Raw genomic sequence first — 19,103 nt, 5'->3', positions numbered from 1 at the left:
ATCTCAGTCATTATTTCATAGATGAAAAATCCTTCAGGACTGAATTTCAAACTCACAAGTTAAATTAGGGCAGAGGAGCTTCACAGCAAAAAAAATAAAGCATTAAGACTTGCTGCCTCCAACCCCAGGAAGGCCAAATGCAACCATCACGGAGCTCCTTTCATTAAAACAGCCACTGGGACTTTGGCTGCAGTGTGACTCAATGTCCTAAGTTGTATTACAGGTATTACAGCGGGTCACAAACAAAGAGGTAAAGAACAAAATATCTAGAAATTCCATGCTTAATATGTGCCAGTGTTGATAATTCTCTGCCCTGGTTAACGAGGCCCACAGTAAAGCAGCAATGCTTTACTTCCACACTGGACACTGCAGGGGTCAGGTTTAGCAGGACAGCACAGGGAAAAGAGGCTAGCTGGTCAGGCAGGACTTCCCACTGGCACAAGCACAGGAACAAGACAACATGAGGGGTTGTAATCACCAGAGAGTATCACAGTATAACTAAGGTTGGAAGAGACCCCAAGGATCGAGTCCAACCTGTCTCCACAGACCTCATGACTAGACCTTGGCACCAAGTGCCACGTCCAATCTCCCCTTGAACACCTCCAGGGACGGTGACTCCACCACCTCCCTGGGCAGCCCATTCCAATGACGAATGACTCGCTCAGTGAAGAACTTTCTCCTCACTTCGAGTCTAAACCTCCCCTCGTGCAGCTTGAGACTGTGTCCCCTTGTTCTGGTGCTGGTTGCCTGGGAGAAGAGACCAACCCCTTCCTGTCTACAACCACCTTTCAGGTGGTTGTAGAGGGCAATGAGGTCACCCCTGATTCTTCTCTTCTCCAGGCTAAACAATCCCAGCTCCCTGAGCCTCTCCTCATAGGGCTTGTGCTCAAGGCCTCTCCCCAGCCTTGTTGCCCTTCTCTGGACACATTCAAGTGTCTCGATGTCCTTCTTAAACTGAGGGGCCCAGAACTGGACACAGGACTCAAGGTGCGGCCTAACAAATGCAGAGTACAGGGGCACAATGACCTCCCTGCTCCTGCTGGCCACACTATTCCTAATACAGGCCAGGATGCCATTGGCCCTCTTGGCCACCTGGGCACACTGCTGGATCATGTTTAGGCAGGTGTCAATCAGCACCCCCAGGTCCCTCTCTGTTTGGCAGCTCTCCAGCCACTCTGACCCCAGCCTGTAGCTCTGCATGGGGTTGTTGTGGCCAAAGTGCAGCACTGGCACTTGGACTTGTTAAATGCCATCCCATTGGACTCTGCCCATCTGTCCAGTCGGTCGAGGTCCCTCTGCAGAGCCTTTCTACCCTCTAACTTGACCAACATCTGTTCCTAACTTGGTGTCATCTGCAAACTTGCTGATGACTGACTCAACCCCCTCATCCAGATCATCAATGAAGATGTTAAAGAGCATAGGGCCCAGTGCTGATCCCTGGGGGACCTGCATGAAGTCATCTTGGATCCAAGGTGAGAGAGAGGGGGTAAAAGAAGTCACCCAATGAAGGAAAGTGGTCCCTATTAGCCTCTCCTTGTCTCTTATGCCAGCCCAGGACCATGTCTTTTCTCTAACACTGGTCTGGACCTGGCATGAAACTGCATGGCAAAATGCTGTTTTCCCCAGTCTTGTGTTTCACTCCATCTTCCTTCACACAAATCTGATACAAAAGTACTTTTGTTTGCCTTCTCTATTATGTAAGGCCTCGACAGGTTAGGAGGTTAGGAGGCACAGGATTGTTCCATCTTCAGCCGAAATCATCATGGATTTCTCCAAGTTAAACATGTCCAGGTCTGTGTGTAGAAGACCAAGTAGAAGACATAGAAAATACCTGCCCAAGGAATGGTGGGCTGTCCCTGAAAGACTGATCTCTGCCACCTAGCTTAACCTGCTTTCATACTATAGAAGTTAGGGCTTGTCTTAAACCAAGACAGTTCTCATCTTATACTCGCTTCTCTGTAAGCAAACCTGGGCTCAGAACACAGGTGCAACCTTGGCTAAATCCTAGAGAAAAATCTCACTCTAAAGCTCCAGAAGACAGCTTATTGTATACAGAAAAGAGAAGCAAATAAAAATAATAGAATAGAATCATAGCCCTTTTTGGTTGTAAAAGACCTTTAAGAACATTGATTCCAACCATTACCTAACTCTACCAAGGCTGGTGCTAAACTATGTCACTCAGCACCACATTTATGTGTCCCTTAAGCTCCTCCAGGGATGGCAATTCTACCACTTCCCTGGAGAGCTTAGTCCAGTGAGTTTAAGAAGGCTGTAGAGAATTTTAACTGAGGAAAGAGGATCTGGGTGTTTTATCAGCAGCCTTTCAAATCTAAATTTTATTGGGATAAATGAATTGAGACAGTTCATGCCTGTGAAGAGAAACGTCAACCCAGATAGGCTTTCCTTGTATAAAACTTCATTTGTGTACTCTTTCCATACTCTTTGTATCATAGATGTAGTTCTCAGCTGTGTTCATGCTTGAAAGACTGACAGCGTCAGAAGCTACCTTATGTCACCCCATCTGTGAAAACATACAAGCAGAGGGTTCACTTTTTGCCTAATTAACTAAAAACAGATTGACTAAGAGGAGTGTTTCACTCTCAAATTACAAAAATACCATTCACAAAGCCCAAGTAGATATTCTGAGAGGAGCAACTGCAAGTACAGTGTGCACATGATAAGCACAAGTGACAAATACAGGCTTTAAATACTTTCAATACAATATTAATGGCCTGATAATAGGAAAGATTTAATTTTTTAAAAAAATAAAGTTTTGGAATGTAACCATTTTACTGTAAAATATGACTGGAGGATTTTAGTGTGTGTGTTATCTTTAACATGGGCTTTCTTCTCTGGAATCATTGAACCACTGCAGATTCCCCAGGGTGGGAGGAAGTAAAAAGAAAAAAGAAAAAGGCATTCACCAACCTTGTAAGAAGCACATCTTCTACAGAAGAACAGAGAAGACATTTCAATGTGTTACCCAGTTTGTGCTACAGCTGCTTGCAAGATGAGTAGACAACATTTTGATACAGTACTCTCCTCCTAGTACTGATACGAACAATACACAAAACATCACAATGTCAGACATCAGGCCTAAATGTTTTTTAAAAGTCAAGCAGTATGAAGGAGCTCCCTCATAATCACCTGCTCTGCCCTTTGCCTTCTTGCTGCAGTGCCTAAGCCAAGACAGCTGATGGACTCCACCCAGGTGTTGTCAGGAGCTGTGCTAAACATCAACACATATTCAGGTGTGAATCTGAAGTGGAGAGCACAGGCTTGCTTCTTGGAGAGGTAAAGCACCATGCTGCTCTCCCAGTGCCTTCTCCAGCAAAGCATGTAATCAGTTTTCTTAATGCTCATTCACTGCCTTGTAAGGCATCTGAGCATGACTCTGGTTCAAGTATGTCCTCAGGCCCTGGCTACAAAGAACACTAACATAGCTGGGAAACCCAGAGATTACCCTGACTAGGGAAAACAGGGAAGAAAATACTGAGCTTGGTAAGCTGTTACTCAGATTTTCATATGGAACAGCAGAAAGAATGGCAACGAGAGGAGATTTACATGTTTTGGCCTAGTGGGAACTGCAAAGAGACTGCAAATACACTTAGAAATGTAGCCTTATGTGCAAACCGGGAAACCATTTGTTGATTTCTTACCCAGCAGCAGAACAAGAGAGAGGAAGGGCAGTACACAGCGCAAGAGATGTCTGGAAACATAACAGTGTGTTTCCCTGGACGCTTACACTAAACAAGCTCATTGCACACCTTTCTCAAGCCTACCAATGGCACTGCACTGTGTAATGGACACCCACAGAAAATAAGTGGTGAGTTGTGCCCGCCTATGTTTTTCAAAATTGCCCTTCTGAGGAAGGAAATTAAACTGAAGGATTTAGGGAGAAGTAGAAATGTCCACATTTTATTCATCATGCAATAAGCAACTGAAAGCTGTCATTCACAAATGGGAACATCCCCTTTGGAGAGGAGGGAGTATTCTGCTTTCTTATTTTCCAAAACACTATCTCACTTTCTCTGTGTTTCAGCAAACACCAGAAATCAAGCTTAAGCTGCTTACAAGCAGCTTAAACATTAAGTCTTTTGGTACAGATGGTTACCTTTCCTTCATTTTCACTATCTCCACTTAGAGCACAAAGGAAATTTAAGAATCCTATCCAGTGCTTGCTCACTTTCACAAGTCCCATACAGATCAGATTTAAAAAGTGTTCCACTGGAAAACGAAAAAGGATGAAACTGTTGCATGGAGGGAGTACAACACATAAATACATAGAATACATAGAATACATAGAATAAACCAGGTTGGAAGAGACCCTCAAGATCATCGCGTCCAACCCATCAACCAATCCAAGACCACCCAAACAACTAACCCATGGCACCAAGCACCCCATCAAGTCTCCTCCTGAAAACCTCCAATGATGGCGACTCCACCACCTCCCCAGGCAGCCCATTCCAATGGGCAATCACTCTGTATAGAACTTTTTCCTAACATCTAGCCTGAACCTCCCCTGGCGCAGCCTGAGACTGTGTCCTCTTGTCCTGGTACTGGCCGCCTGGGAGAAGAGACCAACATCCGTCTGTCTACAACCTCCCTTCAGGTAGTTGTCGAGAGTAATAAGGTCACCCCTGAGTCTCCTCTTCTCCAGGCTAAGCAACCCCAGCTCCCTCAGCCTCTCCTCGTAGGGCTTATGTTCCAAACCCCTCACCAACTTTGTTGCTCTTCTCTGGACTCGTTCCAGCAAGTCAACATCCTTCCTAAACTGAGGGGCCCAGAACTGGACACAGTACTCAAGGTGCGGCCTAACCAGTGCAGTGTACAGGGGCAGAATGACCTCCCTGCTCCTGCTGGCCACACTGTTCCTGATGCAGGCCAGGATGCCATTGGCCCGCTTAGCTGCCTGGGTGCCATTTTGCATTTTGCTTCCATGGAGCTTTGGATTTCATCAGTAACAAAAGTTTATAATAACCCATTTCAATTGAGGCTGCTCTGGCAGTCACAGCTACATAAACTGAAAATTTCACTTGATTTATTAATTCAGTATCAAAATTTAAACTTCCCATCAAAAAGCATTTGCATCAGATACTATCCACTATTATTTCTTCTACAAGATTGACACTGTTATTTCCAGATATTCAATGCCATCTGTGAGTAGTGAAATTCATGTCTATGAAGCACAGCTCCTGTATACCATTCTCTGTACTGGTAGACAGACCTGCAAGTGGCAGGAAAGAGTTGGAGGTACAATCCTCTCCTTTCACCACTGTCTCTGCCACAATCGTGGGAAAGATCTACCCCTGGACTTCTAGGTATGGTGAAGTTAAGTTTCAGGCAAAAATCAGAGCTGAAAGAACAGCCCTCTCAACAAATTTAGTGTTAGCTGCACTCATAAGCATTTTTCTCGAATTTACTTGCTGTATAAAATCATTTGCTGCACTATTTCAGGGAATCATTTGAGACCTTCACTGAGTTCTGGTGCAGTTTTTTCAGCCCTGCACAACAGTGCTTTGCTCAAATATGAAAATCACATTCACTTTTCTATTCCCTGACTACACGAAAGAAACATAAAATAAAAGCTTCTTCTTGACTATTCAGGTTAGCAAGAACAAAACTTGGGTTTTGTAACTATTACATTCAAATCCACGCTTATGTGATCTTTCCTGATGAGAAAGCACACATGGAAAAAAAGTTCAAGCAATAAAAATATATATTTTTTTTAAATATGAAGGAATATTCCAGCACAACATAGCTATGAACAACATTACTTCATCCATATAAAAAGATAAACAAAAGACAACAATAAATATTTTTGAGTTTGCCATTTTATTCTGTTCCTCCAGATAACATGTAATTTGTTCATCAGTGAAAAACAAAACTAACAACAACAACAAAAGAAACACACAAAAAACCACATCAAACCCATTTTAAACCAGCAATAACTGCATCAGTAATCACACTTTATGTGTATTTCTTCTGTAGAAATTATGACAATTATTCATATTGCAAAAACGCTTCGGCATGTATAATGCTCAGTTCTTCTGGTAAAAAAAAATATAACTGAGAATACCACTTGCAAATGAACATAGAACATGTATGCAGTACAGACGCTTCATTCTTTCCACACTGCTCTTTTAATGTGTTTGTTAAAACTTCTTATTCTGTTTCATTTAAACGTAGGCAATCTTTCTTCCTAGGCTTTTATTTAACAAAGAGAACAATTCTCCATGATTGTGAGAGCAAAATAAAGCATGACAGACTCATAGGAGCAAATCCATCATTTCACCCTTCATCTTAATTCCATGTGGAAGCCCTCAAAATTGATCACAAAGGTGAAAGAAGGAATGTTTTGCCCCTGTTAAGAGGAATCATGATAGATAGTGCTTTGTTAATGTAGGTAGTCTTCCATGAACCATCCTTTGTTAGGAGGTGATTTGTCTTCCATGTGTAAAACTGGATGGACTGGCAGCAATGAAATTTTTATCTTTACATTTGTTTTGGTTAATAGTTAATTCCACAAAGGTATGTGGTCTCTACTGTCATAAAATCTCACCCCTAGGTAACAGTGTGGCAGCAAGAACTACACAGTTAGGCACAGAGCTGCAAGAGGGTGATAGTGCTGTGCAGGGCGTGCCCCTGGCACAAATCTTGGGTTTATCCAAAAGAGCGCTACCAGGAAAAGCCTCAGGACTCGTATTGGAGGACTTGTACTAGTACAATTTGACGTTTGATACTGCAAATACTGAAGGGCGGGTGATTGACTGAGTGGTTTGCCCCACACCAACCTGCAGGGGACAAAGAAATCAGGGTAGCTTTTTATGGTATTCAGGCACTCAAGCAGTGACAAAGATACCACGTCTTAGGCACTGACACCTGGTAACTGGAACGAGCATTTCTGTTCCTCCCTCCTTCCAAATCCAGCAGAATAAACCTCAGGCCCTTCACCGCGGTTCAGCTCACAGCTGACCCACTCAGGGAGACGGCCAGCAGACGCAGCACCAACAGCCCCCTCCGCGGCGCGCCGACCGCCCAACGGCTGCTAGAGGCCGCCCGGCTGAGGGAGGGCGCCCCTGGGAGTGCCTGCCCCGCCCCCGGGCAGCCCGGCCTCCTGCCCGGCCTCCCGCGAGATCGGCACAGGAGCGCAGCGTTTGCCTGCCTCTGGGCCTGCTGCTCGCCATGCTACCCCCGGGGGCGCTCCGGCGGCCCCTCGTCGCCGCCTCCCGCCTAGCCCGGGCCTGGGCCTGGGCCCGCCCTCAGGTAACGGCCGGGGCGCTGATCGGGGGGAGATGAGCGAGGCGGCGGCAGGCGTGCGCGCTGGTGGTGCGAGCCGTTTGGGCCTTGGGGCACTGGGGCCTGGAATGGGGGGGGAGTGAGGGGGGAGTGAGGGGGGAGTGTGTGTGTGGGGGGGTTTCAGTGTCGTTTGTTTCGACCGGTCTTTAGAATCCGTGAGTGCAGAAAGAAGCTTTGACACACAGCAGCCAAAACTAGACGTGTAATACTCCGAAGACTCGTTAGGAAACACGACCTTTGGTCTTGGCCGTCTGTATTTTATGGCTTGAGCTGTGTGAGCCGTGCAGTGCACGTGTCTGCTGATGGTCGTGAAGTAAGACATGTCCAAAACCCACCCCGCAGCCACCTCTGTGCAAATAGGGGCCAAGGCCAGATACCTGGTTTGGCCTTGTGTTTTCTAGTTTTACTTTAGATGGGAGTAGCTTGTTTCCGATTACTGAGACAGTTGCAAAATTAAACTGTCTGTGTCCTAGGACTTCTAAAGGGGTTTATGTTACATGAATAGAAAAACTCTTCTTGACTAGCCTTTGGGAAGCGGCCAGTGAAAGGCAGGGATGCTGACCTTAGCAATCGTGTGCTGGTGGGAGTTAGCCTTTTTCTGTTCGTTTTTACCTTTGCCTTTATTTTGCCGACAATATGTGATTTCCCAGTGCTGTAATTAGGAAACAGTGCAACAGAGTGAGGTGGTTGGGTAAGGGGCAGCGCAGGCAGATGTGGCTGTTGCTTTTGCTTTGGTGGCACCGTCAGCCTCACCTTCCAATACTCTGTTTAGTTGACACTCATTACTTCAACATTTTGTGTTCTGCTGCTGGCTTCCTAAGAAAGGAGAATGAGAAAAGGAAAGCCCTGCTTTGTTACGAGTTAATAATTAAGCAGCTGGGCGCACTAAATAGCGCACATCATGGTCTGTTGCGCTGCTGAAAGGCGTTGCAGCAAGTCATGCACATAGGCACTTTTTCCAAAGTAGTGTAGTGGAGATCACACCTTCCTCCCTCTCAGCCCCCAGTAAAACCCTCCATCTATAGCATCTTACTGTTTTAATAAAAGGCCTATAAATTAGAAGGCAGTTTGCTGGATTAATAATTAGTTTTGGTTATCTTTCTTAATATTTTCTCTCAGGTATTTGCATCCCTTGCTACAGGGCCCAGACAAAACAATAGCATTTTCTATGAAATTCGCATGTATGATATTAAGCCGTCAAAGATGAAGGACTTTGTGGAAATGGTCAACAAGTATTTTCACCTTCGCACAGCTCACTCAGAGCTGGTGGGGTTCTGGTCTGCAGAGCTGGGAGCAATGAATAAGGTGGTCCATGTTTGGAAATACGGTATGCTCAGCATCCCTTTGCACTACTCTACTTTCTCTGTGCTTCCCTGTCCCTCAGGCAAGAAGGCAAGCACAATGCTTGCCCAGCTTTTATTTGTTGCTCTTACTTAAAGGAAGGGTTCCAGAGAAGCTTGTTCCTTTACTGCTCGCTGGAAAGAACGCTGGAGAACTTGCCTGGAAAAAGTGTGACATGCTGGGATGAGCAAGTTAAAACTCTAACCATGGTCTCTGCTCAAAACAAGTATAGTAGAGGAACTGGGGCAAAGTGTTTTATTTGTGGCATTTTTAACTCCGAGCCAGTTCCTGAACCAGGAATTTCTTCAGAATTTCAAAATGGATGGAAAAGAGATTGTAAGCTCCTTAATAAGATACTACCTGTAAGTCCAGACATTGTATGTGCACTCTGTATGTATTTATATACATGTTGTTGTGGGTTGGATTGCACCCCAACAAATTGGAAATTTGACCCCAGAGTAAGTTTACCACCCTAACTCGGAAGCAAAATGAAATTATAGTTACAAAAAGTGGACTGAATATAAAAGTATAAATAAAAGTATAAAAGGCAATAAACATATACAAGGTATATTTACATATATTCACAGTTCAACAACATCACAAATAACCCCTTGTACAGATTCACACCTTGCTGGGTAGCCCAGCCTACTGTCTCTCCCTCTCCCTCCTGTACTTTACATAGTCAAAACAGATGACAGTCTGCATGCAAGGTCAGAGGTAAGACAGCCAGAAGCAAAGCAGAAGGGGCAGCCTGGAGAGGAAAAGAAGCAGCCAGAAAACTGTGTTCCTAAACTACACGAATTTGTAGAGCCAATGAAATAAACTTATCTCTGTTACTTGCTCAGCCTTTTAGGGAAAAAAAAAAAATCATCTAGCCCTTGGACTGAATTCTCTGGAAGAATCTAATTCTTATTTACAATTTAAGCATAACTTAAAATTATAATGCATGTATAATTATTCTCAATTTTTAGTTCAATTAACAGTTATATCCCTAGCACAGCATAGTTTGCATGCTTAAACTCCTGCAGCTGTACTGTGCTGCGAGGAGAAGCCATTCTGCCAGCTCTGACTTCCCAAGCATATGGAGCATTTAATTGCAGTTTCTGCCAATATACCAACAGGCTTCTTGCAGCATAATCAACTTTTTATGTTGCTGGAGTCGGTGCTGGCCTGGAAGGTGCAGGTGAACCAGGAAAAGCTACAATTATGCGAGAGACTAGGTGGGCTGTCTGTGCTGCTTGCGGAGCTCAAGGGATCTTGGAGAGGCTGGAAGGCGCACTGGTATCATTTCTTGTTATGTAGGCTGCAGTCCATGGTTTATCTATATTCTAAGCCAATTTACTTTCTGAAGCCCTGAGTTGGCTCCTTGAAATTCAGAATGTTCACAGTACCTATTCAGAATAAAGAATCACCCCTTTTGTCCTGGAGGAGTGAAAGGACCAGCCATCTCTCAACTGGAGTATTACGAGTTTATGTGCCTTTATAGCTAATAAATTATCCTGCTTCTCAGAACTTTTTTGCCTTGTCTTTTATTTTTTTGAGCTTGTTTTTTTCCTGCTTAAAACAAACAAACAAAAAAAAAACAACAAAAAAACCTAAACAACTCATTATTAATAATCTGTGAGAAATTTTTAAAATGCAGAAGGAAACAAAAATATTTAAATGGTGTTTATGAGTGTAAGATGTGACATCCTTTCTCCTTGATTCAACAAACCGCTCCTTATATGTTTTAGTAGCTGAAAAGAATTTTTATCCTTAGTCCCAAGATACTGATATTTCTCAGGGTTCTTCCATCCTCAGGTGCTGGATTTTTCTCCCTGCATTATTAAAAGCTGTCTACATAAACATAATGCTTAAGATGTCACTGCAGCCTAACCAGCTGCAATTAAGATGCTCTTAATTCAGTGAATTTGTTTTTAATTAGGAGAAGGAAAAAATGTGTAGGTTTTGGGCTTTCTGTAACTTTTCTGTAGCAGAGCAAACAAACACTACTACACTTGTAATTTTAATGTCATTTTATGTAAGCCAAAACACGTCCCCCACCACCCACTTCTTCTCACTAGGCTAATATTCCTTCTGAATTTTCTTTTTCACTTCACTTTTTTATCCTATGCCCTTTCTCCAGGTCTCCGTATTTTTGGTAACTGTTGCCACATCCAGTAGTTCTCTGGGTGTCATGCATAAATCTCTCTTGAGAGACCTTACTATATTTTAACTTTGTAACAAGCATTCTTGGAAGATTTGGTTTGGCTTTAAACCATTTAAATCTGACAGCTAAAGCAAAGCTGCAAAGCTTCTTGCATAATTTACAGGAAACTCGCCACATCTGCTTTGAGCTAACATGCTCTTGAAAAATACTCCTTTCAAACATTTGTAAGTGCAGCTTGCCTCCTTGTTGTTGCACATTATGATTCAGTCTGATGAGATGTTTAGTGTGTTTGTTCATAGGTGTGTTTTTTTTCTCTTCTTTTTTTGTCTTAACAGATAATTTTGCCCACAGAACAGCAGTCCGGCATGCACTTGCCAATGACAAAGACTGGCAGGGAAAATTCCTCTCCTCAGCTCTCCCCTTGATGGAAAAACAGCACAATGAGGTTGCTTATCTGGTTCCCTGGTGTCAACTTGAAAAGCCTCCAAAAGAAGGGGGTGAGTTACCTTCTCTTTTGCTGATTAAAGTTACTGATGCTGGTGGACTAACAAAAAATGGTTTGAAGTTTAAACCAGATATTACGTGATGAGATAACCCTTTATGTAACAAGCCTGTGTATGTACACCCTTGTGACAAAGGTGACACAACACAAATGAGTGACAAAGTTTTTAAGAAGGATTTTCCACTTACTTTCATCAATAACTTAGAGCCCTGATCATTAAGGTTGTAATGATCCCTGTGTGAATTGCCTAAATGAACAGACAAAATGCTGTAGTAGCAGAGCGTGGTCTCCAAAGAAAAGAGAGGGTTCTTTACCTGGTGTGCAAAGCCAGTCAGCTGAGTTATTTGCTTTATTTCAGTTCTGCAGAAGCAACTGCTAGGTCATAAATCAAAAATACAGGACACTGTTAACTCAAACAGCACCAGTTTATTACAAATAGTAAAGAAATTGTTTTATCATTGGTTACATGATTTTATATCACATTACCCATTATGCTAAAGTGGTCCTACATTTACATTTAAATTCTTCTCCTAGAGGTTTGGGTTTTAGTGTTAAAATTGCCACAGGCTGTGTAGGGAGCGTTGTGATGTTTTGATCTGTGTTGAAATCTGTTTCTGGTTTGGGTAAAGAAGCCATAAGAAGACATTTTCTACAAAGGCTGACAGATTTTTACTGCCTTTAGATACTGCTGTTAATTATTGTGTTTTGTTTCTAATTATTTTAACCTTCAAGGTCATTCCATCCTTTAGTCTTGAGGGCCTTCCTTTAGTCATGAGGTCCTTCCATTCTTGTCATCTTAGGTTCAGACCAGTTTGCTATATTCTTATTCAGCCTAAATGTTTTTAACTCTGTCCATCTGACACTAAGAGCAATCATCCAGAGTGGATTTGTCCTTCCATCAGTGAGAGTGCATTTCCTGGAGGTGCTAAAGGTGATGATTGTCTCTCTTTCACTGAGGGTTTTCTCTTTTAGCACTTTTCTTCAATGTCACTTATTTTTTCACGTAATAGTTTTAAGGGGAAAAAACAAAACCAAACCAAACCATGATTTTAAAGATACATGAAAGTTGAACAAATTTTGTAATGATCACAGATTAGGCATAGATATCCTGTCCTTAAATTCTGTGTATCCAGGTTGCTGAGAAGGCCAGCAGCAGCCTGGCTGGTATCGTTAATAGTGTGGCCAGCAGGAGTAGGGAAGTGATTGTGTACTCAGCACTGGTGAAGCTGAACCCCCAAAACGGTGTCCAGTTTTGGGCCCCTCATTACAAGAAGGATATTTAAATTGCTGGAGCGTGTCCAGAGAAGGGCAGTGAAGCTGCTGAAAGGTCTGGAGAACAGGTCTTATGAGGAACAGCTGAGGGAACTGGAAGTGTTTAATCTGGAGAGAAGGAGACTGAGGGGAGACCTTCTTGCTCTCTACAGCTACCTGAAAGGAGGCTGTAGTGATGTGGGGGCTGATCTATTCTCCAAGTAACTAGCAATAGGATGATAGGAAACAGCCTCAAGTTGTGCCAGTGGAGGTTTAAGTTGTGCATTGGAAAAAATTTCTTTCCTGAAAGAATGGTCAGGCTGCCCAGGGAGGTGGTGGAATCACCATCTGAAGGTGCTGCAAAAAACATGTAGATGTGGCACTTTGGGAGATAGTTTAATGGGCATGGTAATGTTGGGTTGATGGTTGGACTTGATGATCTTAGAGGTCTTCTCCAACATTGATTGTTTGATTGCCATGCAGTGTCTTCTGTTAAAATGCCAGCAATTATCATCTAGAGTAACTACCTGAACCAAACTGATAATGTGTCTTGTATCAGGACTGTAGTGTTTCAGCAAATCATGCCATTTGTCTACAAACAAGGGAGGTTGTTTGGCAGAGCAGAGATGCAAAGCTAGTCCTGCTCTGTTGGGTATGCCTACAGATCAATTGCCTGGGGGCAAAGGGGTTTATAATGTCATTAACCACTTCAGTGCCAGAAAATGTCACCAGTCTCAGAAAATACCACCTTGTATTGTTCATGTGGCCATCCAAATCCTACAAACATCCTGAGTATTTGTGATTTCTGCATAGTAGAGCAAATCTCTCCAGATTTCCAGGAAACACTGAAAAATGCCTAGTTAGGCTTTGTATGAAGCCTTCTGTTCCTCAGGGTTCCAGTACTTACACTTGAACTCACTCTAGTTAGCAAGCAGCAGCTTACCTATGATCTTGTAAGCCCCATGAAGATGTGAGATGTTGTACATGCTGTGATGACCCTAAGTGGCAGGGAAATGGTTTCATGTTAAATAGAATCATAGAACCATAGAATCAATAAGGTTGGGAAAGACCTCAGAGATCATCAAGTCCACATGCTGCTTGAGAATCAGCATGGTATTTTTTATTTCCTTTCTTGAAGTCTCCTTTGTCTTGTCTTCCAGGAGTATATGAATGGGTTACTTTCCGAATGAAGCCTGGTGGGCCAGCATTGTGGGGTGAAGCATTCCAAGCTGCAATCAATACTCACATCAGTGCAGGCTATACCAAGCTAATTGGTATTTTCCACACAGAGTATGGATTACTTAACACAGGTACTCCTCAGTTTCTTATACAGACTTTAGCATGGGAAGAGGCAGAGGTAGAGGGGGCAAGCCTTTGTCCTGGATCAGGATTGGCTGGCTGGATTGGTGCAAATGTTGCTGTGGATCACCAGAGTTATGTAAACAGTCCTTGAACCCGGCTTTTTGTATTTGCTTATAGGCTTAAGCCAGCCTTTAAGGTAGCCTGATGCTATCTTGAAAGACTCTCTGATCTGATGTTAAGGAGTCAAAATTTTTAAAGGATTAGCAAAAGTTCATCCCAACACTTACTTGCCTGGAGAAGGCAGACTGCCAGGACTTACAGCATATGTCTTAGTGCAGGCTAACAGTATTCAGCTGATTTGATTTCTCCTTTCTCAGTCCATGTGATTTGGTGGAATGAGAGTCCAGATCACCGGGCAGCGGGAAGGCATAGAGCCCATGAAGATGCCAGAGTGGTAGCAGCTGGTAAGAGATGATTGATCCAGAGAATGTAACTGCATGCATGCTGACAAAACTGTTATTTCTCACTGAATGACTATCTTAATAAAATATAATTTCATTTTAGTGCGGGACAGTGTCAGATTCCTGGATTCACAAGAAAATATGCTCCTGATCCCTTTGCCATGCTCTCCACTCAAGTAACCTCCTGTAGGAAGAAGTCAGCAAGTGCTATCATGTGGACTGTCATACCCTCATGAACCAAGCTGTTCTTCAGTTTGCAATAAACATGCAAAATGTGGATCACTAGCAATGGGCATCAGTAAGATTTTGTACCCTGATAGCAATTGCTAAACAGAAGTTTATGCTGATAGTCTTACACCCCCAGAAAAAAGAACTAGAGTTGTGTCAGTTATGGTGTAAACCAAACTTCCCCTGTCTTCTATTTTAACCCCTCACTTCTCGGTACTTTTCTGTGTAGCTAGATCACTTACCAAAACCAGTGTTGCTCGCTTCCAGCACTACTGTGGATGTAGTCTACCTGGACCTCAGCAAGGCCTTTGACACCGTTCCCCATAGCAAACTCCTGGCCAAGCTGTCAGCCCATGGCTTGGATGGGAGCACACTGCGATGGGTTAGGAACTGGCTGGAGGGCCGAGCCCAGAGAGTGGTGGTGAATGGTGCCACATCCAGCTGGCGGCCAGTCACCAGTGGTGTGCCCCAGGGATCAGTGCTGGACCCCATCCTCTTTAACATCTTTATTGATGATCTGGACGAGGACATTGAGTCCATCATCAGTAAATTTGCTGACGACACCAAGCTGGGGGCAGGAGTTGATCTGCTGGAGGGTAGAGAGGCTCTGCAGAGGGACCTCGAAAGGCTGGACAGATGGGCAGAGTCCAACAGCATGAGATTTAACACATCCAAGTGCCAGGTTCTGCACATTGGCCATAACAACCCCATGCAGAGCTACAGGCTGAGGTCAGAGTGGCTGGAGAGCAGCCAGGCTGAGAGGGACCTGGGGGTGCTGGTCGACGGTAGACTGAACATGAGCCTGCAGTGTGCCCAGGCAGCTAAGAGGGCCAATGGCATCCTGGCCTGCATCAGGAACAGTGTGGCCAGCAGGAGCAGGGAGGTCATTCTGCCCCTGTACACTGCACTGGTTAGGCTGCACCTCGAGTACTGTGTCCAGTTCTGGGCCCCTCAGTTTAGGAAGGATGTTGACTTGCTGGAACGAGTCCAGAGAAGAGCAACAAAGTTGGTGAGGGGTTTGGAACATAAGCCCTACGAGGAGAGGCTGAGGGAGCTGGGGTTGCTTAGCCTGGAGAGGAGGAGACTCAGGGGTGACCTTATTACTCTTTACAACTACCTGAAGGGAGGTTGTAGACAGGCGGATGTTGGTCTCTTCTCCCAGGCGGCCAGTACCAGAACAAGAGGACACAGTCTCAGGCTGCGCCAGGGGAGGTTCAGACTGGATGTTAGGAAAAAGTTCTATACAGAGAGAGTGATTGCCCATTGGAATGGGCTGCCTGGGGAGGTGGTGGAGTCGCCATCACTGGAGGTTTTCAGGAGAAGACTTGATGGGGTGCTTGGTGCCGTGGGCTAGTTGCTTGGGCGGTGTTGGATTGGTTGATGGGTTGGACGCGATGATCTTGAGGGTCTCTTCCAACCTGGTTTATTCTATGTATGCTATGTATTCTATTCTACAAGTCAGGGCTGGTGTAATTTTCATAATGTCCTTTGGCGACTCTTGCAAATATCACATCTTGGCAATTTGTGGCTGTTTGGGTTTCCAGGGCTCAAACCCACCAGAAAGAAAGTAGTTTACCCCCATCTTCCCCGTCCAGGGAAGAGGTAGGCAGGGAAAGTAAAAGGGTGAATAAAATACTTGAACAGAAACTGGAGGTTAAGAAAATAATTTTTACCAAAAAATAAAAGGTATTTAGGGAGAAGGGATGTGCAGGGATATAGGGGAAAGGGATAAATACAGGTATATGCAGATCCAGATTGTGGATGGCAATGGATTCCCTGGGATGCAGGCCCTAGCACATGGAGGTAAGCCAGGACCATGAGACAGGCCCGACTGTGTGGTCAGCAGCCTTCTGGAAGGCAGAGCAAGAGAGAGCAAAATGGAAATTCTTCCCCCTTACAGGGGGCAAGGCAGGAAAGGGGAAGGGAATAACCTGATCTGGTGACACCCCTGAAGTCAAGTTTCCACCCCCTGGGGTCAGGGTGACTCCCCCACATTCCACCTGGGGGTCAGGTTTCTGCCCACCTAGGAGGTTTGAGTTTCCACTCACCTTTAAACCACAACACAGTTGCACTCTGGTTTAAGGAGGAATGTCCCCACATCTCTGTTAACCAGTTGTGTTTTAATCAGACTTCTTACTGGGATGCCTTATGTGAGTCCCACAATTCATTAGTGGGACTGGCATTGCACCTAGAAGGTGCTGTGGTAGAGATAATCAGGTAGCATTTCCCAGTGAACTCTGCCATGAGACGAGCCCTTCATTTTATTACAGTTCGCTTCAGCCCTTTCCTTTTTAATTCATAAAACAGTCAAAACTCTGGATTACAAACATACTGCTTTGCCAGATGCAATTTAATGCCTTTTTTTTTTTAGGGTGCTGAACTTGGTGAGCCCTTCTTGTTCAATTGTGCAGTCACAGTCAGCTGGTCTACATTTTTAGTGTTCACATCAATCCCTTACTCTTTTAAAATTATGAAATGATAAAGCCCATTCTCCAAAGTACAGCATTTTGCAGGTCTTGCATTTTGGTCAGCAACAGTCTTGATAGTAGTTGCTTTAGCACATGGGCAGAGGACACATGGACTTAGAAGTCAAATATCTGTCCTGCGTACAGTGGTACAGAGCACTCCCTTCTGCAAGTCAGAGGTCACTGATAGCACTGGAGAAGCTTTTCCACAGGGTAATCACTAACATGCAATGAGCAATTGGTTTCACTTCTCTACTTGAGTACCTTTGTGCAGCCTGCCTAATCATGTTTATTGCTTCTGTAAAGTACATCAAGATATCATGGAAAGCACTAAGAAAACAGCTGTAGGCAATTATGTCCAAAGTGAGTGGATATAATCTAGCTGCTGTAGCAAAGAGAATGTAAGAGGTCCTAGCTTCCTTTGAACAATTGGCCACTCTTCTGCTTCCATTTCTAAACTGTTCAAAAATCAACTTGAGTGATCTCCCTTTAATTTGACATTACATAAATCTAGGGCATTTTAAAGTATTTCTATTCAAACATTCCCTGTTTTCCCTGACAAAGCAAAAGGGAGAAACTGCTGCAACTTCCTGCATCTCTGTAATGGAAATATTCAGACAGGAACCTGACTTGATAGTTAAACATCCATAAAATGCTGTTACGCTCTGCCACTTCATTTGACAGTTACATCAGTCACTTCAGGATTTGCTGGAGACTTTTTTTATTTACAAACATTAGTGACTTAAAGTACCACTCCCCATTCAAATCTTGTACTGCCTCACTTACGTGTAAAGAGTACGTGCCTCACGCTAAGCTGTAGAGGTACTGGAATGTATTATGCTTCGAAGTTCACAACAAAACAAACATAGGGAAGACTTCTAAGTGCTTCCAAGTAGCACTCCTCTAAAGAACATATGCAAAAGTGACACGATGAAGACCAATGGTGCCATAACAGCTTTATTTTTCACATAATACAAGGCAATTAGAGTGCCTTTTTTAACATTTCACATAAAAGTTATTAGGAAATACAAATATATATACTTTTTTTTTGCCTTTTTTTTTTTCCTTTTAATGAAAAATGTCCATTTACGGATTTAACTTAGAAATTTCAATTGTGAAATCTCTCTAGATTTTTGCAAAGTTAACAGATATTCCAGTGCAAAAATAGATCCCATTACAGACAGCATAAAGTGCTTGGAATGAAGGACCAACTATAACCCAGGAGGGGAGGATAAGCACAAAGTGGTTGTTTAACCATGGGGAAAATACAACTCCTTACTGAAACACAAATCTACTACAAAGAGGGATGTAACATGTCAATGGTAATAAAGTTTAAAATAATTTAACTCCTCAGTGCAGTTTCATTCTCAAGAGTGGTTCATATGCTGTATGTGATTCTGAAGTGATTTTTTTTTTCCCCAATACACGTTTACAGAAATACTTTGTCACAGATAGACTTTGCATGACAGTCACAGGGCAATAGGAGTCGAGATTCTTCTTTTGGTGGGTTAAGAAAAGACAATTGTGATGCAACTGTTGTTTCCTGCCGAGTTAATCCTTTACATGAGCCGTTACAAGGAGAAAACAACATGCCTTTCAGGAGCAGATACGAATCCCAGAACTTTACTACAGTTCTGCATGCACTCATTCAGTGCAGAGCAGGACAAACCCTTCACTTTGGTGATTTAATTCTGATTTGTAATAGTGACTTTTAACAGTGGTAAGCCTTCAACACATGCCACTTGTTCCAATTATCTGCAGCCTGTTACAGCTGTTTAGCAATTTTTCTGCACCTGGAAATCTGGTGTCTTCATCACCACCCTGTAACGCATCCCCGAAGGGTGATGATGCCATGAGAGTAATAACAAAGCATGTTTTAAGTGAGGTATACCAATCCCCATTACACTCCTCTCTCAATCCCCTTAGCAATGTATTATACAGATAAAATAAAATAATATGAAAAAGGCACTTCAGCAGAGCATGTAGTAAGCTCTTACCTTATCCCAAGGCAGGACACAGCAGGGATTGGGAAACTGTGCTAAATATGTAACTGTTTGTGTTTTAAAAAATGCTGAAGTGGTCAGTGTTACCAAGTCTATCTGGAA

At 43.5% G+C, this 19,103-nt stretch overlaps 1 protein-coding gene across 1 annotated transcript; it reads left to right on the top strand.

Moving 5' to 3' along the window:
* Nucleotides 1-7,185: 7,185 nt before the first annotated feature.
* LOC104305769 (protein NipSnap homolog 3A) lies at nt 7,186-14,794 on the top strand. Its single transcript, XM_054178306.1, has 6 exons — nt 7,186-7,266; nt 8,419-8,626; nt 11,125-11,286; nt 13,703-13,852; nt 14,222-14,308; nt 14,409-14,794. Exons 1-6 carry the CDS (start codon nt 7,186-7,188, stop codon nt 14,483-14,485), a joined length of 765 nt encoding a protein of 254 aa, XP_054034281.1. The 3' UTR covers nt 14,486-14,794.
* Nucleotides 14,795-19,103: the final 4,309 nt, after the last annotated feature.

Source organism: Dryobates pubescens, chromosome Z (genome assembly GCF_014839835.1).
Source record: "Dryobates pubescens isolate bDryPub1 chromosome Z, bDryPub1.pri, whole genome shotgun sequence".
NCBI classification, from domain to species: domain Eukaryota; kingdom Metazoa; phylum Chordata; class Aves; order Piciformes; family Picidae; genus Dryobates; species Dryobates pubescens.
The sequence above is the reverse complement of the archived record's forward strand: the minus strand, read 5'-3'. Positions and strand labels throughout refer to the sequence as shown.

Bases quoted from the DNA above. Each gene is read 5' to 3' on its own strand.
- LOC104305769 (XM_054178306.1), top strand. From the start codon at position 7,186: ATGCTACCCCCGGGGGCGCTCCGGCGGCCCCTCGTCGCCGCCTCCCGC. The intron at 8,627-11,124 runs GTATGCTCAGCA...TTGTCTTAACAG, and splicing joins GGTCCATGTTTGGAAATACG to ATAATTTTGCCCACAGAACA. The intron at 14,309-14,408 runs GTAAGAGATGAT...ATTTCATTTTAG, and splicing joins TGCCAGAGTGGTAGCAGCTG to TGCGGGACAGTGTCAGATTC.